The sequence below is a fragment of the Scyliorhinus canicula genome, chromosome 11 (genome assembly GCF_902713615.1).
Source record: "Scyliorhinus canicula chromosome 11, sScyCan1.1, whole genome shotgun sequence".
Taxonomy (NCBI): Eukaryota; Metazoa; Chordata; class Chondrichthyes; order Carcharhiniformes; family Scyliorhinidae; genus Scyliorhinus; species Scyliorhinus canicula.
In genome coordinates, this window is record NC_052156.1 from 82,190,088 (window position 1) to 82,209,696 (window position 19,609).

Consider the following 19,609-nt stretch of genomic DNA (forward strand, 5'->3'; position numbering starts at 1 on the left):
ACACTCCAAGGTAGTTGGCTGTCTGAATACAGCAGCTAAATGTGAAAACAAAAGCAAAACCCAGAGGCACACAACAGCTCTCAGCTCAAAAACGAAAGTAAAACTCAGAGCCACAGCCCAGCTCCACCCGCACAATGACATCACTGAAGCCATGTGATAAGTCAAAACATTTCTTAAAGGGACACTCCCATGACATAGCGGACAGTTACCCGAGGCCGGAATTTAACCCGGGTCTCTGGCGCTGTGAAGCAGCAATGCTAACCACTGTGCAACCAGGTTAGATTCCATTCAGGTTCAATTCCATCTACTCTGGGGTATTCATGATTCAACATATAAAGCACCCAAAGCCCTCAATTAGATACCAGCCTGAAACATACTCCAGGGTATCTGTCATTCGGTACAGAAAGCAGCCTAACCCCTCGATTGAATTCCAGTCTGTAACTCACTCCCAGGTATCTGTTACCAAATTCCTCAATTAGAATGCAGCCTATAACTCAAAGAACAAAGAAAACTACAGCACAGGAACAGGCCCTTCGGCCCTCCATGCCTACGCCGACCATGCTGCCCGTCTAAACTAAAATCTCCTACACTTCCGGGGTCCGTACCCCTCTATTCCCAGCCTATTTATGTATTTGTCAAGATGCCCCTTAAACATCACTATTATCCCTGCTTCCACCACCTCCTCCGGCAGCGAGTTCCAGGCACCCACTACCCTCTGTGTAAAAGAACTTGCTTCGTACATCTCTTCTAAACCTTGCCCCTCGCACCTTAAACCTATGCCCCCTAGTAATTGACCCCTCTACCCTGGGAAAAAGTCTTTGACTATCCCCCTCATAATTTTGTAGACCTCTATCAGGTCACCCCTCAACCTCCGTCGTTCCAGTGAGAACAAACCAAGTTTATTCAACCTCTCCTCATAGCTAATGCCCTCCATACCAGGCGACATCCTGATAAATCTCTTCTGCACCTTCTCTGAAGCCTCCACATCCTTCTGGTGGTGTGGCGAACAGAATTGAACACTATACTCCAAGTGTGGCCTAACTAAGGTTCTATAGAGCTGCAACATGGCTTGTCAATTTCTATACTCAATGCCCCGGCCAATGAAGGCAAGCATGCCGTATGCCTTCTTGACTACCTTCTCCACCTGTGTTGCCCCTTTCAGTGACCTGTGGACCAAGATCTCTCGAACTGTCAGTACTCTTGAGGGTTCTATCATTTACTGTATATTCCCTACCTGTATTAGACCTTCCAAAATCCATTACCTCACATTTGTGCGCATTAAACTCCATCTGCCATCTCGCCGCCCAAGTCTCCAAACGATCTAAATCCTGCTGTATCATCTGACAGTCCTCATCGCTATCCACAATTCCACCAACCTTTCTGTCGTCCGCAAACTTACTAATCAGACCAGTTACATTTTCCTCCAAATCATTGATAAATACTACAAACAGTACTACTCTCTGCTTTCTATGACCTAGCCAGTTCTGTACCTATCTTGCCAGCTCACCTCTGATCCCGTGTGACTTCATCTTTTACCTAGAATCAGCTATTCTGCATGTAAATCATCCAACTCCTTGGATAGATTCCAGCCGGTAGCTCACTGCCAGGAATCTGTTTTCATAGAAATAAACCCACCAAAACTCTTGATGAGATTGCAGCCTGTAACGCAATCCAAGCTACTATTACAGTATAAAAACTATCTGAATAGCTCGATCAAATTCCAGCCCATAGCTTTATGTACTCACATCCATATGTAAACCTCGAGAAGTTCTTGATTCAATCCAGCTGGTAACTTGCTCCCAGTGTGTGTTGATCTCCAGGTATTTAGTAATGTGTTGTATCCTTGGAATTATAGGATTGGTACCCACATCAAGAATGGGAAATTATCTGGCAGTACAGTGACGCAGTGGGTAGCACTGCTGCCTCACGGCGCTGAAGTCCTAGGTTCGATCCCGGCTCTGGGTCACTGTTCATGTGGAGTTTGCACATTCTCCCCGTGTTTGCATGGGTTTTGCCCCCACAACCCAAAAGATGTACAGGGTAGGTGGATTGGCCAAGCTAAATTGCCCCTTAATTGGAAAAACTGAATTGGTACTCAAAATTTATATTTTTTAAAAATGGGAAATTATCAGCGTATTATAAAGCATGGTGGCACGGTGGTTAACACTGCTGCCTCTCAGCCCCAGGGCCCCGGGCTCCATTCCGGCTTGGGTGACTGCCTGTGTGGTGTTTTTCCACATTCTCCCCTTGTCTATCTGGGTTTCCACCAGGCGCTCGGGTTTCCTCCCACAGTCCAAAGGTGGCTGGGTGAGTTGAATTGGCCCTGAGTGTTCAAAGGTTAGGTGGGGTTACAGGGATAGGGCGGGGCCTTGGTGGAGTGCTCTTTTGGAGGGCTGGTACAGACTCTATGGACCAAATGGCCTCCTTCGACACTGTAGCGATTCTATGATTCAAACAACCAAAACATGTTAAACCAGGGTAGTGTGATTGATCCCCTGTTGGCCAGGCAGTACCAATACTACCAGACAGTATTGGTAGATCAAGGCAATGTGATGAATGTTTCAGCGAAATGTCTGATTATCTGCCACAATGAGTAAATTGGACAAATGAATGCAGGCACAAGATTTGGGCCATTGCTAAGTTCCCAAAGGACAGCTGCTTTTTTACTAAAACAAAAGCTGATTGCGAAACTAATTTAGATCATAGTTTCATTATGTTCATGTCAATTTGTTAAAAGTTAAAGAAATAAGAGAGCAGCATAACCTAAAAGTTTCTCATACATGTTCTGGCATTGAGCTTGCAAACCATTGGCCATCCCCAAGATGTTGGCAGTGTTTTTTTTAAAGTGGTGTCGTGTCACTTTTGAAGAATTTATTCATATTTTTTTTCTCTTGTTTCTCTTTTCCATTTCCCCTCAATCTCCCAATGGCCAATGGACAGTTAAGATTCAGAAGAGTGACCACCATCACTGCTGGGACCCCTGCATCAACTACTGCCACACCTACCACCCAGGGCACTGCAAGACGCCTACCTGGAGTGCAGCAACCCCTCTATCCAACTCGGACTACTGCAAATGTACAGTAACTTAGCCTACCTCTCCGAACCTACTCGGGAATCCCTTCAACACCAGCTCCAGGAAATCCAACCCCTTGGAATGAATCTTTCCTTTGCAAGCAAGCCTGTTTATTTCCCTTCCCCATTCCCTTCCTCTTAGTCTCATGGTGCTGATCGCTATCAACCCCCTACATGGATGTGTAAAGGGACCTTTGACCCATGACACCTGGCAACAGCTAATGTTAGGAGAAATTCAAAGTCCAGCTGCAGTAATTCTGCTTCCAATTTTTGTCTTCTGCATTGGAAAAGTGCCTGGCACCTGCTTGGCTCCAAGACAAGGCAAAATTGTTGAGATTGGACAATTGCCCTCTGCACTTGTGGGTGGTGACTGTGTGACGCTATTCACTGTGGCCCTGATATGCTGGGTCAAACAGTAAGATGTCACACTGGGTTAAAGTTGGAGATCCAGTCTCATCTGGAATGGTAGAGTCCAGCCTATGATCCCTACCTGTTCATGCAGTGTATGTTTTACCAAGATAGCATTAATGCTACAAAGATACGGATACTCCTGAGCAAGGTTGCTAGTATGTTAATAAGGCATTTCCTGCATCACGGTGTTTAAGATGGAGAAGTAAGTAAAATGGCTTACCCCTGGAGTATTGTGTAAAAAGGATTACCCCTGGAGTTATAAGTAAACTGTTTACTCACGGGTCCAGATTCCTTTCAGCTGGTGCCACTCCAAGAGTTAAACTTATAAACCTGGCGACAGTGCCAAGTAGGACAGGTTAGTGCACAAAATTACTTTTTCTTGAATTGTTGAGCATATGCAAAGATAAATCCATGATTGTGCTCAGTAAAGTGAAGACTAAATCATTATACTCAAAATATAAAAGGGTACAGCTACAACAGGTAGAAGCATAATAGAATGACTTACATAAACATCAGAAGGAACACCGGTTGTCATTGATAGAAATGTTTTCTAAATTTTTGTTTTTTATATATTCTTTCATGGGCTGCGGGCATGACTGGCAATGCCAGCATTTGATGCCAATCCCTAACCGCCCTTGAAATGAGCAACTTCCTTGGCTATTTCAGAGGGCAGTTAAGAGGCACATTGCTGCCACCCTCTCTCCACAGCAAATTGAAATAAAGGTTAGAAGTAAATCATTGAGGGTCAAGCAAAGGTCTGAACATGAGAGTGACAAATACACTAAAATACCATCAAGGACAACTACCCTCTGATATCACAGAGGAGGTCTTTAGTGAACCTACGTGGATAGGACCAAAGTCTTGAATGGGGGGGGGTGCAGACTGTGTCTACGTTGACCAACAATTGAGAGCCTTCTTCACATTAAGTACTTCTCAAAACTCCCTTCAGTCCACATTTCAATGATAAGAGATTTCTCTCAAACTAGTTCACAGTGATGTACTGGACCGTAAAAGGGTCAAGCTTGTGATATTGACTTTCCCCATTGCTCTACTCTCAAGCAGGGCACACTAATTGGACAACAAGTTGGACCAGGTTAGTTAGGATTCAAGGTCCAGATAGTTTGAACTTAGGGAGTTGCATGCAGTCCTAGGAATAGAGGTTGACTGCTCCTTCCCTAATCACCCAATGATTGGCTCAACTACATTCTATCATTTTACTTTCTGGAAGTGCTTTGATTTGAAGCCAAACAATTGGGTTAACATTTTTAAAAAATTGTCCTTGGGATGTGGGCGCTGCTGACCAGGCCAGCATTTATTGCCCATTGCTAATTACCCTGAGTGGCTTACTAGACCATTTCAGACAGCATTTAAGAGTCAACCACGTTACTGTGGGTCTGGAGACAGGTGTAGGTCAGACCAGATGAGTTCTTACAACAAACGACAATGGTTTCATGGTCATCAGTGGACATGATGCCAACATACCCTATATTTCCACTGTCCCACCTTGCATGAGTCAATTTATTCATGCTGTCGAAGCTTTTCATCTTGCACTCACCAAGACAGACACAAGGGCGGATTTTCCACCCCCTCTGCAGTGTGTTTTGTGGTGTTGAAGGTGGCCTGCCATTGACTGGCGGTGGGATCTTCCAGTCCTGCGGGTTTTCCCACAACTTACACTCTGCTGCCAGGGATATTCTGGTCTCGCTGGCAGAAATGGCTGGATATATTAGGCCAAGAATATATGACATTTCTTAGGGAATAACAATTTCTACTGCATGAGAAAAGGAATGCTAATTAGTTGGAAAATCAGCTCTGATTGGCCAAGACATTGCCATGGAAAATGCACCTGGGAGCTATTGCCCCACGGCTTTTATTTATTCAGAAAAGGTGCAATGACCGGACATATTCTTTTTGCCTGCAGAGGACAGGTCCCTAATAATATATGTAGCTTCGAGCAAACATAAGTCAGCTACATTGCGGACCTGACTGATAATTTTTTATTTGTTGTTAGTGTAAGCCATGGCAATATCTCAACCAATCAGAGTTGGCCTGCTAATCTTGTATTCTGATGAGTGCAAGGTGAAAACTTTTGATAGCATGTGTCTTTATTCAGCAATACTCCAGTTCTGTACTACTGTAATAATCCTTGCAAGACCCACAGGGATGACCTAATTGATCTCCCAATGGGGCTCGCACTGAGGGGCAGAGGCCAAACAGGTGGGGCTTGTTGAATGGGGCAGTTAAAAGCCAGCCATGGCTAGAACAGGCACTTTGGATGGTCTAGGCTGGGACTGATGTACTGCACGCTGTGTTGCGGCCTTGTTTTTCTTTGACAGAACAAATCTGTGTGCTTCAGCCTTCTCAGAACTCCTGTGAATATTGTAACTACCAAATGATGATTTGCAATTGAATCAAAACGAGCAGGTCAGAGAGCACTTCTCACCCACCAGGAGCAGAATCTCAGACCTTTTTTTCCCTCTGTTTTTTATTGTATTTTTTGTGAGGTTCCCCCGTTTTGCATTGATGACTTCTGTGGTGGTTGGGGAGGGGCCAAGGGGGATCTCTGATTGGAGCTTTCCTCACATGACCTCCTGCCCCTACACTGCTGCCACCCTGTCAAGGGCCACTTTCCCGCACCAATCGTAACATGAAGCCATCTCTTATCTGATTGGATGATCGTTGACGGTTAGTCAAACATGTTTTTGCCTTCTCCAATTGTTTTATAAGGAGAAAACAAAAGAGTTAAATAAAAATGTACGCCATTTTTTAAATGCCCCTCGTGTTCACTCCTGGGGCAGGATTCTCCGCTGGCAGGATGCTCCATTTTTCCGGCAGCCCGGGGGTTTCCCGACGGAATGGGGCTGCCCCACAATGGGAAACCCCATTGAATGGATGGCGTAATGGAGCAGCCCACCGGCGGGGGGGAAACAGAAATGTGGCACGGCAGGATGGAGCATCCCGCCCCTGACGTTTATTCATGGTACTGATTAGGACATTAACCTTTGATTCCTGGAGACTTCGGGTCAGTGCGCAAGGGTTATAATAATCCAAATGTTGGAATTGTGCTGCAATCGAACCTGTGCTTTAAGTTTGTTACCAGGAGCAACTGTCCTCAATTGGGAAACTATTAGAGCTTCACTACGAGAGGGTGAATAGGTGTTCACACTGGGTGCCGCGGGGAATTGGAAGAGTCTGTAGCTGGGATTTTCCATTCCTGTTTTTCACCAGACAAATTTGGCGACGGGAGCAGAAAATCTCGTACGAACTCCCAAATTGTGTTTCACGTAAGCCCGTGACACATTTATCCCCACCCCGCCCAGTGACAAGGTGCATTTCCTTGGGCTGAATTCTCCCTTTTGTGATGGCAGCAGCGAGATTCGCGATCGGGCAGAGAATCGTATAAAATGGAAAAACTTGCCGATTCCGAAGCCATGCTCCAGTCCCTCGCTGGTGGCGTTACCATGCTCCAGTCCCTCGCTGGCAGCGTTACCATGCTCCAGTCCCTCTCTGGCAGCGTTACCATGCTCCAGTCCCTCGCTGGCAGCGTTACCATGCTCCAGTCCCTCGCTGGCAGCGTTACTATGGTCCAGTCCCTCGCTGGCGGTGTTACCATGCTCCAGTCCCTCGCTGGCAGCGTTACCATGCCCCAGCCCCTCGCTGGCAGCGTTACCATGCTCCAATCCCTCGCTGGCGGTGTTACCATGCTCCAATCCCTCGCTGGCGGTGTTACCATGCTCCAGTCCCTCGCTGGCAGCGTTACCATGCTTCAGTCCCTCGCTGGTGGCGTTACCATGCTCCAATCCCTCGCTGGCAGCGTTACCATGCTCCAATCCCTCGCTGGCGGTGTTACCATGCTCCAATCCCTCGCTGGCGGTGTTACCATGCTCCAGTCCCTCGCTGGCAGCGTTACCATGCTCCAGTCCCTCGCTGGCAGCGTTACCATGCTCCAGTCCCTCGCTGGTGGCGTTACCATGCTCCAGTCCCTCGCTGGTGGCGTTACCATGCTCCAATCCCTCGCTGGCGGTGTTACCATGCTCCAGTCCCTCGCTGGTGGCGTTACCATGCTCCAGTCCCTTGCTGGCGGCGTTACCATGCTCCAGTCCCTCGCTGGCAGCGTTACCATGCTCCAGTCCCTCGCTGGTGGCGTTACCATGCTCCAGTCCCTCGCTGGTGGCGTTACCATGCTCCAGTCCCTCGCTGGTGGCGTTACCATGCTCCAGTCCCTCGCTGGCAGCGTTACCATGCTCCAGTCCCTCTCTGGCAGCGTTACCATGCTCCAGTCCCTCGCTGGCAGCGTTACCATGCTCCAGTCCCTCGCTGGTGGCGTTACCATGCTCCAGTCCCTCGCTGGCAGCGTTACCATGCTCCAGTCCCTCGCTGGCAGCGTTACCATGCTCCTGTCCCTCGCTGGCATCGTTACCATGCTCCAGTCCCTCGCTGGCAGCGTTACCATGCTCCAGTCCCTCGCTGGCAGCGTTACCATGCTCCAGTCCCTCGCTGGCGGTGTTACCATGCTCCAATCCCTCGCTGGCGGTGTTACCATGCTCCAGTCCCTCGCTGGTGGCGTTACCATGCTCCAATCCCTCGCTGGCGGTGTTACCATGCTCCAGTCCCTCGCTGGCAGCGTTACCATGCTCCAGTCCCTCGCTGGCAGCGTTACCATGCTCCAGTCCCTCGCTGGCAGCGTTACCATGCTCCAGTCCCTCGCTGGCAGCGTTACCATGCTCCAGTCCCTCGCTGGCGGCGTTACCATGCTCCAGTCCCTCGCTGGTGGCCTTACCATGCTCCAGTCCCTCGCTGGCAGCGTTGCCATGCTCCAGTCCCTCGCTGGCAGAGTTACCATGCTCCAGTCCCTCGCTGGCAGCGTTACCATGCTCCAATCCCTCGCTGGCAGCGTTACCATGCTCCAGTCCCTCGCTGGCAGCGTTACCATGCTCCAGTCCCTCGCTGGCAGCGTTACCATGCTCCAGTCCCTCTCTGGCAGCGTTACCATGCTCCAGTCCCTCGCTGGTGGCGTTACCATGCTCCAGTCCCTCGCTGGCAGCGTTACCATGCTCCAGTCCCTCGCTGGTGGCGTTACCATGCTCCAGTCCCTCGCTGGCAGCGTTACCACGCTCCAGTCCCTCGCTGGTGGCGTTACCATGCTCCAGTCCCTCGCTGGCAGCGTTACCATACTCCAGTCCCTCGCTGGTGGTGTTACCATGCTCCAGTCCCTCGCTGGCAGCGTTACCATGCTCCAGTCCCTCTCTGGCAGCGTTACCATGCTCCAGTCCCTCGCTGGCAGCGTTACCATGCTCCAGTCCCTCGCTGGCAGCGTTACTATGCTCCAGTCCCTCGCTGGCGGTGTTACCATGCTCCAGTCCCTCGCTGGCAGCGTTACCATGCCCCAGCCCCTCGCTGGCAGCGTTACCATGCTCCAATCCCTCGCTGGCGGTGTTACCATGCTCCAATCCCTCGCTGGCGGTGTTACCATGCTCCAGTCCCTCGCTGGCAGCGTTACCATGCTCCAGTCCCTCGCTGGTGGCGTTACCATGCTCCAATCCCTCGCTGGCAGCGTTACCATGCTCCAATCCCTCGCTGGCGGTGTTACCATGCTCCAATCCCTCGCTGGCGGTGTTACCATGCTCCAGTCCCTCGCTGGCAGCGTTACCATGCTCCAGTCCCTCGCTGGTGGCGTTACCATGCTCCAGTCCCTCGCTGGTGGCGTTACCATGCTCCAATCCCTCGCTGGCGGTGTTACCATGCTCCAGTCCCTCGCTGGTGGCGTTACCATGCTCCAGTCCCTCGCTGGCAGCGTTACCATGCTCCAGTCCCTCGCTGGTGGCGTTACCATGCTCCAGTCCCTCGCTGGTGGCGTTACCATGCTCCAGTCCCTCGCTGGCGGCGTTACCATGCTCCAGTCCCTCGCTGGCAGCGTTACCATGCTCCAGCCCCTCGCTGGCAGCGTTACCATGCTCCAGTCCCTCGCTGGCAGCGTTACTATGCTCCAGTCCCTCGCTGGTGGCGTTACCATGCTCCAGTCCCTCGCTGGCAGCGTTACCATGCTCCAGTCCCTCGCTGGCAGCGTTACCATGCTCCAGTCCCTCGCTGGCAGCGTTACCATGCTCCAGTCCCTCTCTGGCAGCGTTACCATGCTCCAGTCCCTCGCTGGCAGCGTTACCATGCTCCAGTCCCTCGCTGGTGGCGTTACCATGCTCCTGTCCCTCGCTGGCAGCGTTACCATGCTCCAGTCCCTCGCTGGCAGCGTTACCATGCTCCTGTCCCTCGCTGGCATCGTTACCATGCTCCAGTCCCTCGCTGGCAGCGTTACCATGCTCCAGTCCCTCGCTGGCAGCGTTACCATGCTCCAGTCCCTCGCTGGCGGTGTTACCATGCTCCAATCCCTCGCTGGCGGTGTTACCATGCTCCAATCCCTCGCTGGCGGTGTTACCATGCTCCAGTCCCTCGCTGGTGGCGTTACCATGCTCCAATCCCTCGCTGGCGGTGTTACCATGCTCCAGTCCCTCGCTGGCAGCGTTACCATGCTCCAGTCCCTCGCTGGCAGCGTTACCATGCTCCAGTCCCTCGCTGGCAGCGTTACCATGCTCCAGTCCCTCGCTGGCAGCGTTACCATGCTCCAGTCCCTCGCTGGCGGCGTTACCATGCTCCAGTCCCTCGCTGGTGGCCTTACCATGCTCCAGTCCCTCGCTGGCAGCGTTGCCATGCTCCAGTCCCTCGCTGGCAGCGTTACCATGCTCCAGTCCCTCGCTGGCAGCGTTACCATGCTCCAATCCCTCGCTGGCAGCGTTACCATGCTCCAGTCCCTCGCTGGCAGCGTTACCATGCTCCAGTCCCTCGCTGGCAGCGTTACCATGCTCCAGTCCCTCTCTGGCAGCGTTACCATGCTCCAGTCCCTCGCTGGTGGCGTTACCATGCTCCAGTCCCTCGCTGGCAGCGTTACCATGCTCCAGTCCCTCGCTGGTGGCGTTACCATGCTCCAGTCCCTCGCTGGCAGCGTTACCACGCTCCAGTCCCTCGCTGGTGGCGTTACCATGCTCCAGTCCCTCGCTGGCAGCGTTACCATACTCCAGTCCCTCGCTGGTGGTGTTACCATGCTCCAGTCCCTCGCTGGCAGCGTTACCATGCTCCAGTCCCTCGCTGGTGGCGTTACCATGCTCCAGTCCCTCTCTGGCAGCGTTACCATGCTCCAGTCCCTCGCTGGTGGCGTTACCATGCTCCAGTCCCTCGCTGGCAGCGTTACCATGCTCCAGTCCCTCGCTGGCAGCGTTACCATGCTCCAGTCCATCGCTGGTGGTGTTACCATACTCCAGTCCCTCGCTGGCAGCGTTACCATGCTCCAGTCCCTCGCTGGCAGCGTTACCATGCTCCAGTCCCTCGCTGGCAGCGTTACCATGCTCCAGTCCCTCGCTGGCAGCGTTACCATGCTCCAGTCCCTCGCTGGCAGCGTTACCATGCTCCAGTCCCTCTCTGGCAGCGTTACCATGCTCCAGTCCCTCGCTGGCAGCGTTACCATGCTCCAGTCCCTCGCTGGCGGCGTTACCATGCTCCAGTCCCTCGCTGGCAGCGTTACCATGCTCCAGTCCTTCACTGGCAGCGTTACCATGCTCCAGTCCCTCGCTGGCATCGTTACCATGCCCCAGTCCCTCGCTGGCAGCGTTACCATGCTCCAATCCCTCGCTGGTGGCGTTACCATGGTCCAGCCCCTCGCTGGTGGCGTTACCATGCTCCAGTCCCTCGCTGGCAGCGTTACCATGCTCCAGCCCCTCGCTGGTGGCGTTACCATGCTCCAGTCCCTCGCTGGCAGCGTTACCATGCTCCAGTCCCTCGCTGGTGGCGTTACCATGGTCCAGCCCCTCGCTGGCAGCGTTACCATGCTCCAGTCCCTCGCTGGTGGCATTACCATGCTCCTGTCCCTCGCTGGCATCGTTACCATGCTCCAGTCCCTCGCTGGCAGCGTTACCATGCTCCAGTCCCTCGCTGGCAGCGTTACCATGCTCCAGTCCTTCTCTGGCAGCGTTACCATGCTCCAGTCCCTCGCTGGCGGTGTTACCATGCTCCAGTCCCTCGCTGGTGGCATTACCATGCTCCAGTCCCTCGCTGGCAGCGTTACCATGCTCCAGTCCCTCGCCGGCAGCGTTAACAAAGTTTGCGCCCCACGCCAGCGGGTCCATGCAAAACCATAATTTGCATGGATTGAAATATCATTAGTGGCTTGGAGATTTTATACTCCACCCCTCCACGATGCCCTGCCCCTCTTAGGCAGAAATCACGCAGGTGTAAATTAGTGCAAGTATTTACAAGTGGGGACTGGGCTCCACTGCTGCTGAGGGGCATCGAGAAAGTAAGAAAACTCTTTAAAAACTCCCAAAAAATTGTCAGGCGTTCTGGGGGCTGGCTGCCTAGGCGAGGGGACTCAGGGTGTCCTCCTTGGGATTGGGGTGGTCTTGCTGAGACCCCGTTGCTGCATTATGTGGATTTAGTCGCACCCGTTTGGTGCTACACTCAGGCTCCTGGCTGTTCACAGCTCTCACAGTGTCCTGTATCTGCTCAGAGAGCATCTGGGAGCCCACTCAGGCTGCTCCTCTGGAAACCCTCATATCTCAGAGGTTTCATCGAGGTGTTGGGTGTGGCCCAGGTCAGTCAGGGACTGCCCCACTCAGAGGTGCTGCCCCACTGCAGAAATAGCAGGGGTTTAGCAGAGCTCATCCCAACCAAAGGCCTTTGGAACCCTCCCTGATACTCAGCCCCTCTCAGGGCAGAGGCCTCACCAGTGACCTCCACCCCTCAGGATCAGGCAGCACTGCCTGCCTATGCCAACACCTCCCAGGCATTGTTCAGGAGGGCGGGCTTGAATCTATGGCCCATCCTGGGAAATAAGGTGTCACCCCTCTCCTCATTGACAGCGAGCAGTGGGTCCACCTCGAACTCCCAAACTCGGCGGCAGGTCTTCTCTGAGCCATCTTTGTGGCTGCAGTGAGTGTGTAGTAAGTGGAGAGCTTCAAAACAGCTCCAGCTGTCAGGCTCTTTAGTGCTAGTTCTGGCCCCAGTGGTTAGACCGCCCGTTGGGCCATGAATTGCATTAATTTTGTGCTGTTAGAGTGCTGGCCCATTTGCATGTCTTGAATCACAGAACTAATAGCGCCCCCAATGGAAATGCGAATCGCATGCTTATCAGTCCACGCAGAAATACTTAGTTTCCCCAAAGGGGAATTCAGCCCCTGTTGTTGACAGTTGGGAACATCATTTGAATGCATTTCAAACTTTTTTGCCGGGGACCCATTTTCACCAACTGGGCATCCTTCAGGACCCACGCTGGCCGACCTGGTGACCCACGCCGGCCGACCTTCGTGACAGATGAGACTGCTTGGTCCTCATGATGTCACTTGCTTTGTTATTCAATGCTACATTTCTGACAATGACTTCCTGATGAGGTAAGACCTCACTGCACCCGTTGAAAAAAATAAGAGGTTTGTCCTCGAACTCGCCATGCTGAGTGTTCAAATATCTTTGAAGTTTTGAGTGTTTTAAACTTTCATTGCAGATAACACACATGAACTTTAAATCCTGATTTGCAGTGGAACAATTAATAGCCCATACCTCAAGTTATCATCTTTATGCTGCTTTGTTCCTGTTTTCAGTTGCTTCTTCAAGGGTTGTTCAGCAGAGGCCGAGGAGTTCTCACCAACGCTGCTGGCAGCTGCAAATCTGAGGAATCTCTCCCGCACCCAGAACACTTGATATCAGCGCATGGGGCGCGTGACCTGCTCTCTGGCGCCACTCTCGGTGGGAGGACTCGATGGTTTTCTGCAAAAAACTGGCCCGAGACATCCCGCTGAGGTCAGGAGGAGGCTGTCCACCCCACTGGGCTCTGGGCCTGCGCACTGCTTGATTAGGCACGCATGCGCAGGATGGCCGGCAACCTCAAAAGTCCGTCGCTGCCGGCAGTTCGAAATTCCGGTTGCGGCAGGCGGGCGTTCCTCCTGCGATCGGGAACACTGCGACCGAGCACCGCGACCGAGCGTCGCGACCCTCCCGAAACCTGCCCATGACCCACCCGCGGGTCATGACCCTGAGTTTGAAAACCCCTAGCATATAGTGTACCTGCCTTTATTAACCGAGGCATAGAGTTTAAGAGCAGGGAGGTTATGCTGGAACTGTATAAACCGTTGGTTACGCCACAGCTAGAGTATTGTGCGCAGTTCTGAAATCCACATTACAGGAGGGATGTGATGGCACTGGAAAGGGTGCAGAGGAGATTTACCAGGATGTTGCCTGGGCTGGAGAGTGTTAGTTATGAAGAGAGATTGGATAGACTTGATTGTTTTCCTTGGAGCAGAAGAGACTGCGGAGGGGATATGATTGAGATGTATAACATTATGAGGGGGATAGATAGAGTAGACAGGAAGAAACTATTCCCCTTGGTGGAGAGATCAATGACCAGGGCTCAGAGGAACATAGGAATTAGGAGCAGAAGTAGGTAATTCAACCCTTTGAGCCTGCTCAGCCATTCAAACAGATCATGGCTGATCTCTTCCTGGCCTCAAATCCACCTCCTCACCTGTTCCCCATATCTCTTTAACCAATCTTTTATCAGAAATATATTTATCTCCTTGAAACCATTTAATGACTCAGATTCCATTGCGCTTTGAGGCAGCGAGTTCCAAAAATTCACCACCCTCTGCGAGAAGTAGTTCCTCCTCATCTCAGTTCAAAATCTACCACCTCTCAACCTATATCTGTGACCTCTCATTCTAGATTCTACAAGGAGGAACATTTGGTCTACGTTTACTTTATCAATCCCTTTTAGATCTTATATACCTCGATCAGATCACCTCTCATCCTTCTAAACTCCAGCAAGTATAAACTAAAACTGTTTAAACTCTCCTCATACGTCAACCCTTTCATCACCGAAATCAATCTGGTGAATTCCCCCTGAACTGCCTCCAATGCCACCACATCCTTCCTCAAATAAGGAGACCAAAACTGGATACAATATTCCAGATGTGGTCTCACCTACACTCTATATGGGGCGCAATTCGCCGAGCCCCGCACTGGGCCGGAGAATTGCCGCAACCGCGTCCCGACGCCCCGATGCCGGCGCGCGATTCTCCGATGTGTGGAGAATTGGCGCCATTTGCGCCGACGCGTTTGATGCGGCGTTGGCTGCGGGCCGCTGGAATCAGCAGGGCCGCCGATTCTCCAGCCCAGATGGGCCAAGCGGCCGCACGAAAAAGCAGAGTCCCGCCGGCGCCGTTCACCCCTGGTCGCTGCTGGTGGGAACTCTGCGCGAAGGGTCGGGGGGCGGCCTATGGGGCGGGGAAAAGTGCTTCCTCACCGGGGGGGGGGGGGTGCCTCCAATGGGGTCTGGCCCGTGATCGGGGTCCACTGATCGCCGTGCGGGCCTCTTTCTCCCCCCCCCCCCCCCCTCCCCAAGGCCTACTTTGATGCATGGCTAGCCCCTGAACCCCTACACTATGTTGCTTAGGGGCCGGCGTGGCCCAACTGTGCATGCGCGGGTTGGTGCGGCGCTCATTTGGCGCCAGGAAGGGAGGCTGGAGCGGCGTGAACCGCTCCAGCGCAATGCTGCCCCCCCCCCCGTGGGCACGATGGCACGAACACTTACTCTCCATTTTGGAGAATCGCCCCCATAATTTCAACAACACTTCTCTACTTTTATACTACAGTTCCTTTGCAATAAACGCTAATGTTCCATTTGCCTTTTTACTTACATGCTGTCCCTGCATACCGACTTTCTGTGAATCATGAACAAAGACACCTCTGCCAAGATGCATTTTGAATCTGCTTTCCATTTAGATAATAATTTGCCTTTCTATTTTTTCGGCCAAAATGGATAACCTCACACTTATCCACATTAAACTCCATCAGCTAAATTGTGGCCTAATTTCCTAGCCTATCTATATCCATCCGCCTAGATTCAAGGTAAGGGGCAGGAGGTTTAGAGGGGTGTGAGGAAAAACATTTTTACCCAGAGGGTGGTGGGAGTCTGGAACTCACTGCCTGAAAGGGTGATGGAGGCAGAGACCCTCATAACATTAAAGAAGTATTAGATGTGTACTTCGGATCCCAAGCATAAAAGGCTATGGGCCAAGTGCTGTAAAACAGGTTTAGAATAGTTTGTTGGTTCTTTAAAAAGGTCAATGCATTGATCTCTGGGTTTGTGTGGCAGGGAAGACCCTGTGGGTCAAGAGATTTTTAAAAACAAATTTAGAGTACCCAATTAATTTTTTCCAATTAAGGGGCAATTTAGCGTGGCCAATCCACCTACCCTGCACATCTTTGGGTTGTGAGGGCAAAACCCATGCAAATACAGGGAGAACGTGCAAACTCCACACGGACAGTGAACCAGAGCCGGGATCGAACCTGGGACCTTGGTGCTGTGAAGCAGCAGTGTGACCCACTGCACCATCGTGCTGCCTGTCAAGAGAGTTTTCTTGGAGTGAAATGAAAAAAATGAAAATCGCTTATTGTCACGAGTAGGCTTCAATGAAGTTACTGTGAAAAGCCCCTAGTCGCCACATTCCGGTGCCTGTTCGGGGAGGCTGTTACGGGAATCGAACCGTGCTGCTGGCCTGCATGGTCTGCTTTCAAAGCCAGTAATTTAGCCCTGTGCTAAACAGCCCCTGGCTGTATATAATGGAGATATAATGGAGTGGGGGAGAAAAGGGGTAGGGTTGCCATTGCCGAATATAATGGATTACTCCTGGCAGGTTAACATCGCTATGGTTAGGAAATGGATAGTGGGTGAGGGGTCGGTATGGGGGTGGATGGAGGCGGCTTCTTGCAGGGGAACGAGTTTAGGGGCATTGCTCACAATGCCTCTGCCGTTCTCGCCAGCCAAGCACTCCGCGAGCCCAGTGGTGGTGTCGGCCTTGAGGGTTTGTGGGCAGTGGAGGCAGCATTTGAGACTGGAAGGTGCCTGGGTGTGGTCACCAATTTGTGATAATCATAGGTTTGCACCGGGGGGGGGGGGGGGGGGGGGGGGGGATTGAGTGTTTTGGGGATCTGCCGCAGCTGGAGGAGGAATATGAGCTGCCCAGGGGGAATTGTTTTAGGTACTTGCAGGTCCAGGATTTTGTGACGAGGGAGGTGCCATCCTTTCCCGGGTTGCCACCCTTGGGGCTGCAAGGTGAGGTGTTGTCAAGGGAGGGGCTAGCGGAGGGGAAGGTCTCCGAGGTCTACAAGGCACAGATGGACTGGGAAGAAGCCCCAATAGGAAATGTGAAATGGTAGTGAGAGGAGTAGCTGGGAGGTGTGGTGGAGGCCGGCACGCAGGAGGAGGCTCTGCGTCGTGTGCAAGGCTCAGTCTTATCCAGTTTAAAGTGGTCCACAGGGTGCATATGACAGTGGCTAGGATGAGTAGGTTTTTTGAGGGAGTAGAGGGTAGGAGGGTGGTGGTGCACGGGGAGGCCCGTGAACTATGTCCACTTGTTTTTGGCATGTCTGAAATTGAAGGGGTTCTGGCAGGGGTTTCCTGACGTAATGTCCGAGGTATTGGGGTGAAGGTGGCCCCGAGTTCAGAGGTGGTGATATTTGGGGTGTCAGAAGTCCCGGAAGTCCAGGGGGCGATATGATTGACATGGAGACAGATTTTGCTTGGGTGGAGGGACCCGGAGCCGTCGAAAGCGGGGGTGTGGGTGAGTGACCTGGTGGAATTCCTGAGGTTGGAAAAGATAAAGTTTGTCTGGAGAGGGTTGGATGATGGGTTCGCCCAGAGGCGGAAGCCGTTCATTTACTTTTTTAAGGAGGACTACTGTGTCAGAAGAGGGGAAAAGGGAGCTAAAAATAGTGGAGGCAGGATGGGAGGAAGGGAAGGGCAGGTGGGGGTGTGGGGGCTCATTATTTATTATGTTGTATAATTTTGCTTCTGCTCTTGTTTGTTTTGTTTGTTGTTTATATAAATACCTTCATAAAATATTTAAAAAAAAGAACGGTTAGGTGGTTGCTTTTGATCGGCGCCGATTTGATGGGCTGAAGGGCCTTTTCTATGCTGCATGACTCTTTGACTGCCCTGGCACTGCCCCCGGGCACTGCCCCCCAGGCATTGTCCTGCTTACTCTGCAGGCTTGGAAATAAATCTGTTTTCAGGTAGTCTGGCTTCAGACTCATTCTTTCCTCAAATGCGATTATTGAATTGAATAGAATGCACTGTCTGGAAGCCTGTTGGGAACAGATTGAATCCTGGCTTTCAAAAGGGAATTGGACCCCAAGAGAAAAAAATTAGCAGCGCTAAGGACAAAAAAATGGGGGAACGGGGCTAGGGAGGTGAGTGGCTCTTACAGAGAGCTATAGATACGCTGGGGCAAATAGCCGCCTTACATTCTGTAACCTGTCTATGATTTGATGTCCATCCTTAGCTGCCCTCCGCAAGGCAATTGGGAAATGAACAGACTGCGCCACAACCAATGGCATGATTCTGGACTCTCAGTCAAACAGGTTTTATTCCCTATCTCCAATATTTCTACAAGTAAAACAGAAAACCAAGATGCTAATGGCCTGATGACTTTTGCTCCTATCTGTGCCCCGGTGATTAATCTTCAACTCCTGGAGACGAGCTCAATCCTGGAGGGTTGGCAGCTCTACTCAGTGTCAAACCATTGCACAGTCTATGTAACCATATCCAATCATTAGGAAAGGCTGATCGATTCTTTATTACACCCTTCGTGACTGAGCTGACCCACGCCCCTCTCTCTCTGACTCGTTTTTTCCTCCACAGCTCTGGTCCCAGTCAGCTGTTCTCCTCCCTCTTCCGGCACGTCGGGTTTCAGTTCCCAGAACACAAACACTCTCTCGCGGAATGTTCTTCCCATGAGCCCCCGAGCAACTATGATGAGGAGGAGGATGAGAAGGAAAGAGTACAAGAGTTCATGTGAGTCTCATTAATGTCTTTCATTTTCAATCTGTCAATCATGGAATGGTCATTAAAATGAAATGAATTGCTTGCTGTGAAACATTCATGCCCTGACACGATGGCAAAGCAAACATTTTACAATATTAGCACACACTTATTGTAGGATAACATTTGCAGTAATTGGTGATAAGAGTTTGCGCGAAAATCTCTCCGGAAATGTTGCCAGACCTCTTGATTGCTCCAAGCATTTTCTATTTTATTTCGGATCTCCAGCATCCACAGGGTATCGCATTTGTTTTTAAATATTTGTCTGGAGTTCCACGGCATTAATCGGCTCCTAATTACTTACGGAATGGCTTCACCAAAACAGTAGAGAGAAAAATTGGAGGAATGTATCAAATCTTTGATTCCGAGCCTCCTTAGCTGTGCCACCTCGATGAGAGTGAGTGGGATGAATGGGAGAGCCATCTAAAGAACTCCACCCTAAAGAGAAGGTTCACCACAGCAACCTGTATTTTTATAGCACGTTTAAATAGCACGCTAAAAAGCGAGCACTTTTCCAGGAGACTCATCCGGAGTGAGACTCATACAGAGTGGGAGATTGAAACTTGGTAATTTGGTGCAGTGAGGTAATTCGGTGCAGAGTGTGAGGAGGTGCTTTTTAACCCTGGTAAGTGACTGGTAAGTAGTCTCTCTTTTTCTTTTCATTGTCTAATTTATTTATTTTTATTTTGAAATTCTAGTTGTTTAAGTTTACCAAGGGTTTAAGACATGGCAGGAGATCCCAGGCCCGTGTCATGCTCCTCGTGTGCGATGTGGGAGCTCAGGGACACGTCCACTGTCCCTGGCTCCTTCACGTGCAAGAAGTGTGTTCAGTTGCAGTTCTTGTTAGACCGCTTGACGGCTCTGGATCTGCGGATGGACTCACTTTGGAGCATCCGCGATGCTGAGGAGGTCATGGATAGCACGTTTAGCGAGTTGGTCACACCGCAGGTGAAGGTTACTGAGGGAGATAGAAAATGGGTGACCAAAAGAAAGAGCAAGAGTAGGAAGGCAGTGCAGGTGTCCCCTGCGGTCATCTCCCTGCAAAACAGATATACCGCTTTGGATACTGTTGAGGGAGATGGCTCACCAGGGGAAGGCAGCAGCAGCCAGGTTCATGGCACCGTGGCTGGCTCTGCTGCACAGCAGGGCAGGAAGAAAAATGGCAGGGCTATAGTGATAGGGGACTCGATCGTAAGGGGAATAGACAGGCGG

The 19,609-nt window shown here is 51.5% G+C and overlaps 1 protein-coding gene across 6 annotated transcripts in view; it reads left to right on the forward strand.

The window, feature by feature from the left end:
* grip2b (glutamate receptor interacting protein 2b) overlaps positions 1 to 19,609 on the forward strand; it is a 1,006,802-nt gene that overhangs the window by 859,285 nt on the left and 127,908 nt on the right. For 4 of the 6 annotated variants that reach the window (XM_038810787.1, XM_038810785.1, XM_038810786.1 and 1 more), the window contains exons 10-11: positions 2,941 to 3,075; positions 18,218 to 18,370. In XM_038810787.1, coding sequence (XP_038666715.1) covers positions 2,941 to 3,075; positions 18,218 to 18,370 — 288 coding nt within the window. The remainder of the gene's footprint in view (positions 1 to 2,940; positions 3,076 to 18,217; positions 18,371 to 19,609) is intronic. The other 2 variants (XM_038810791.1, XM_038810790.1) reach the window with 2 other exon arrangements.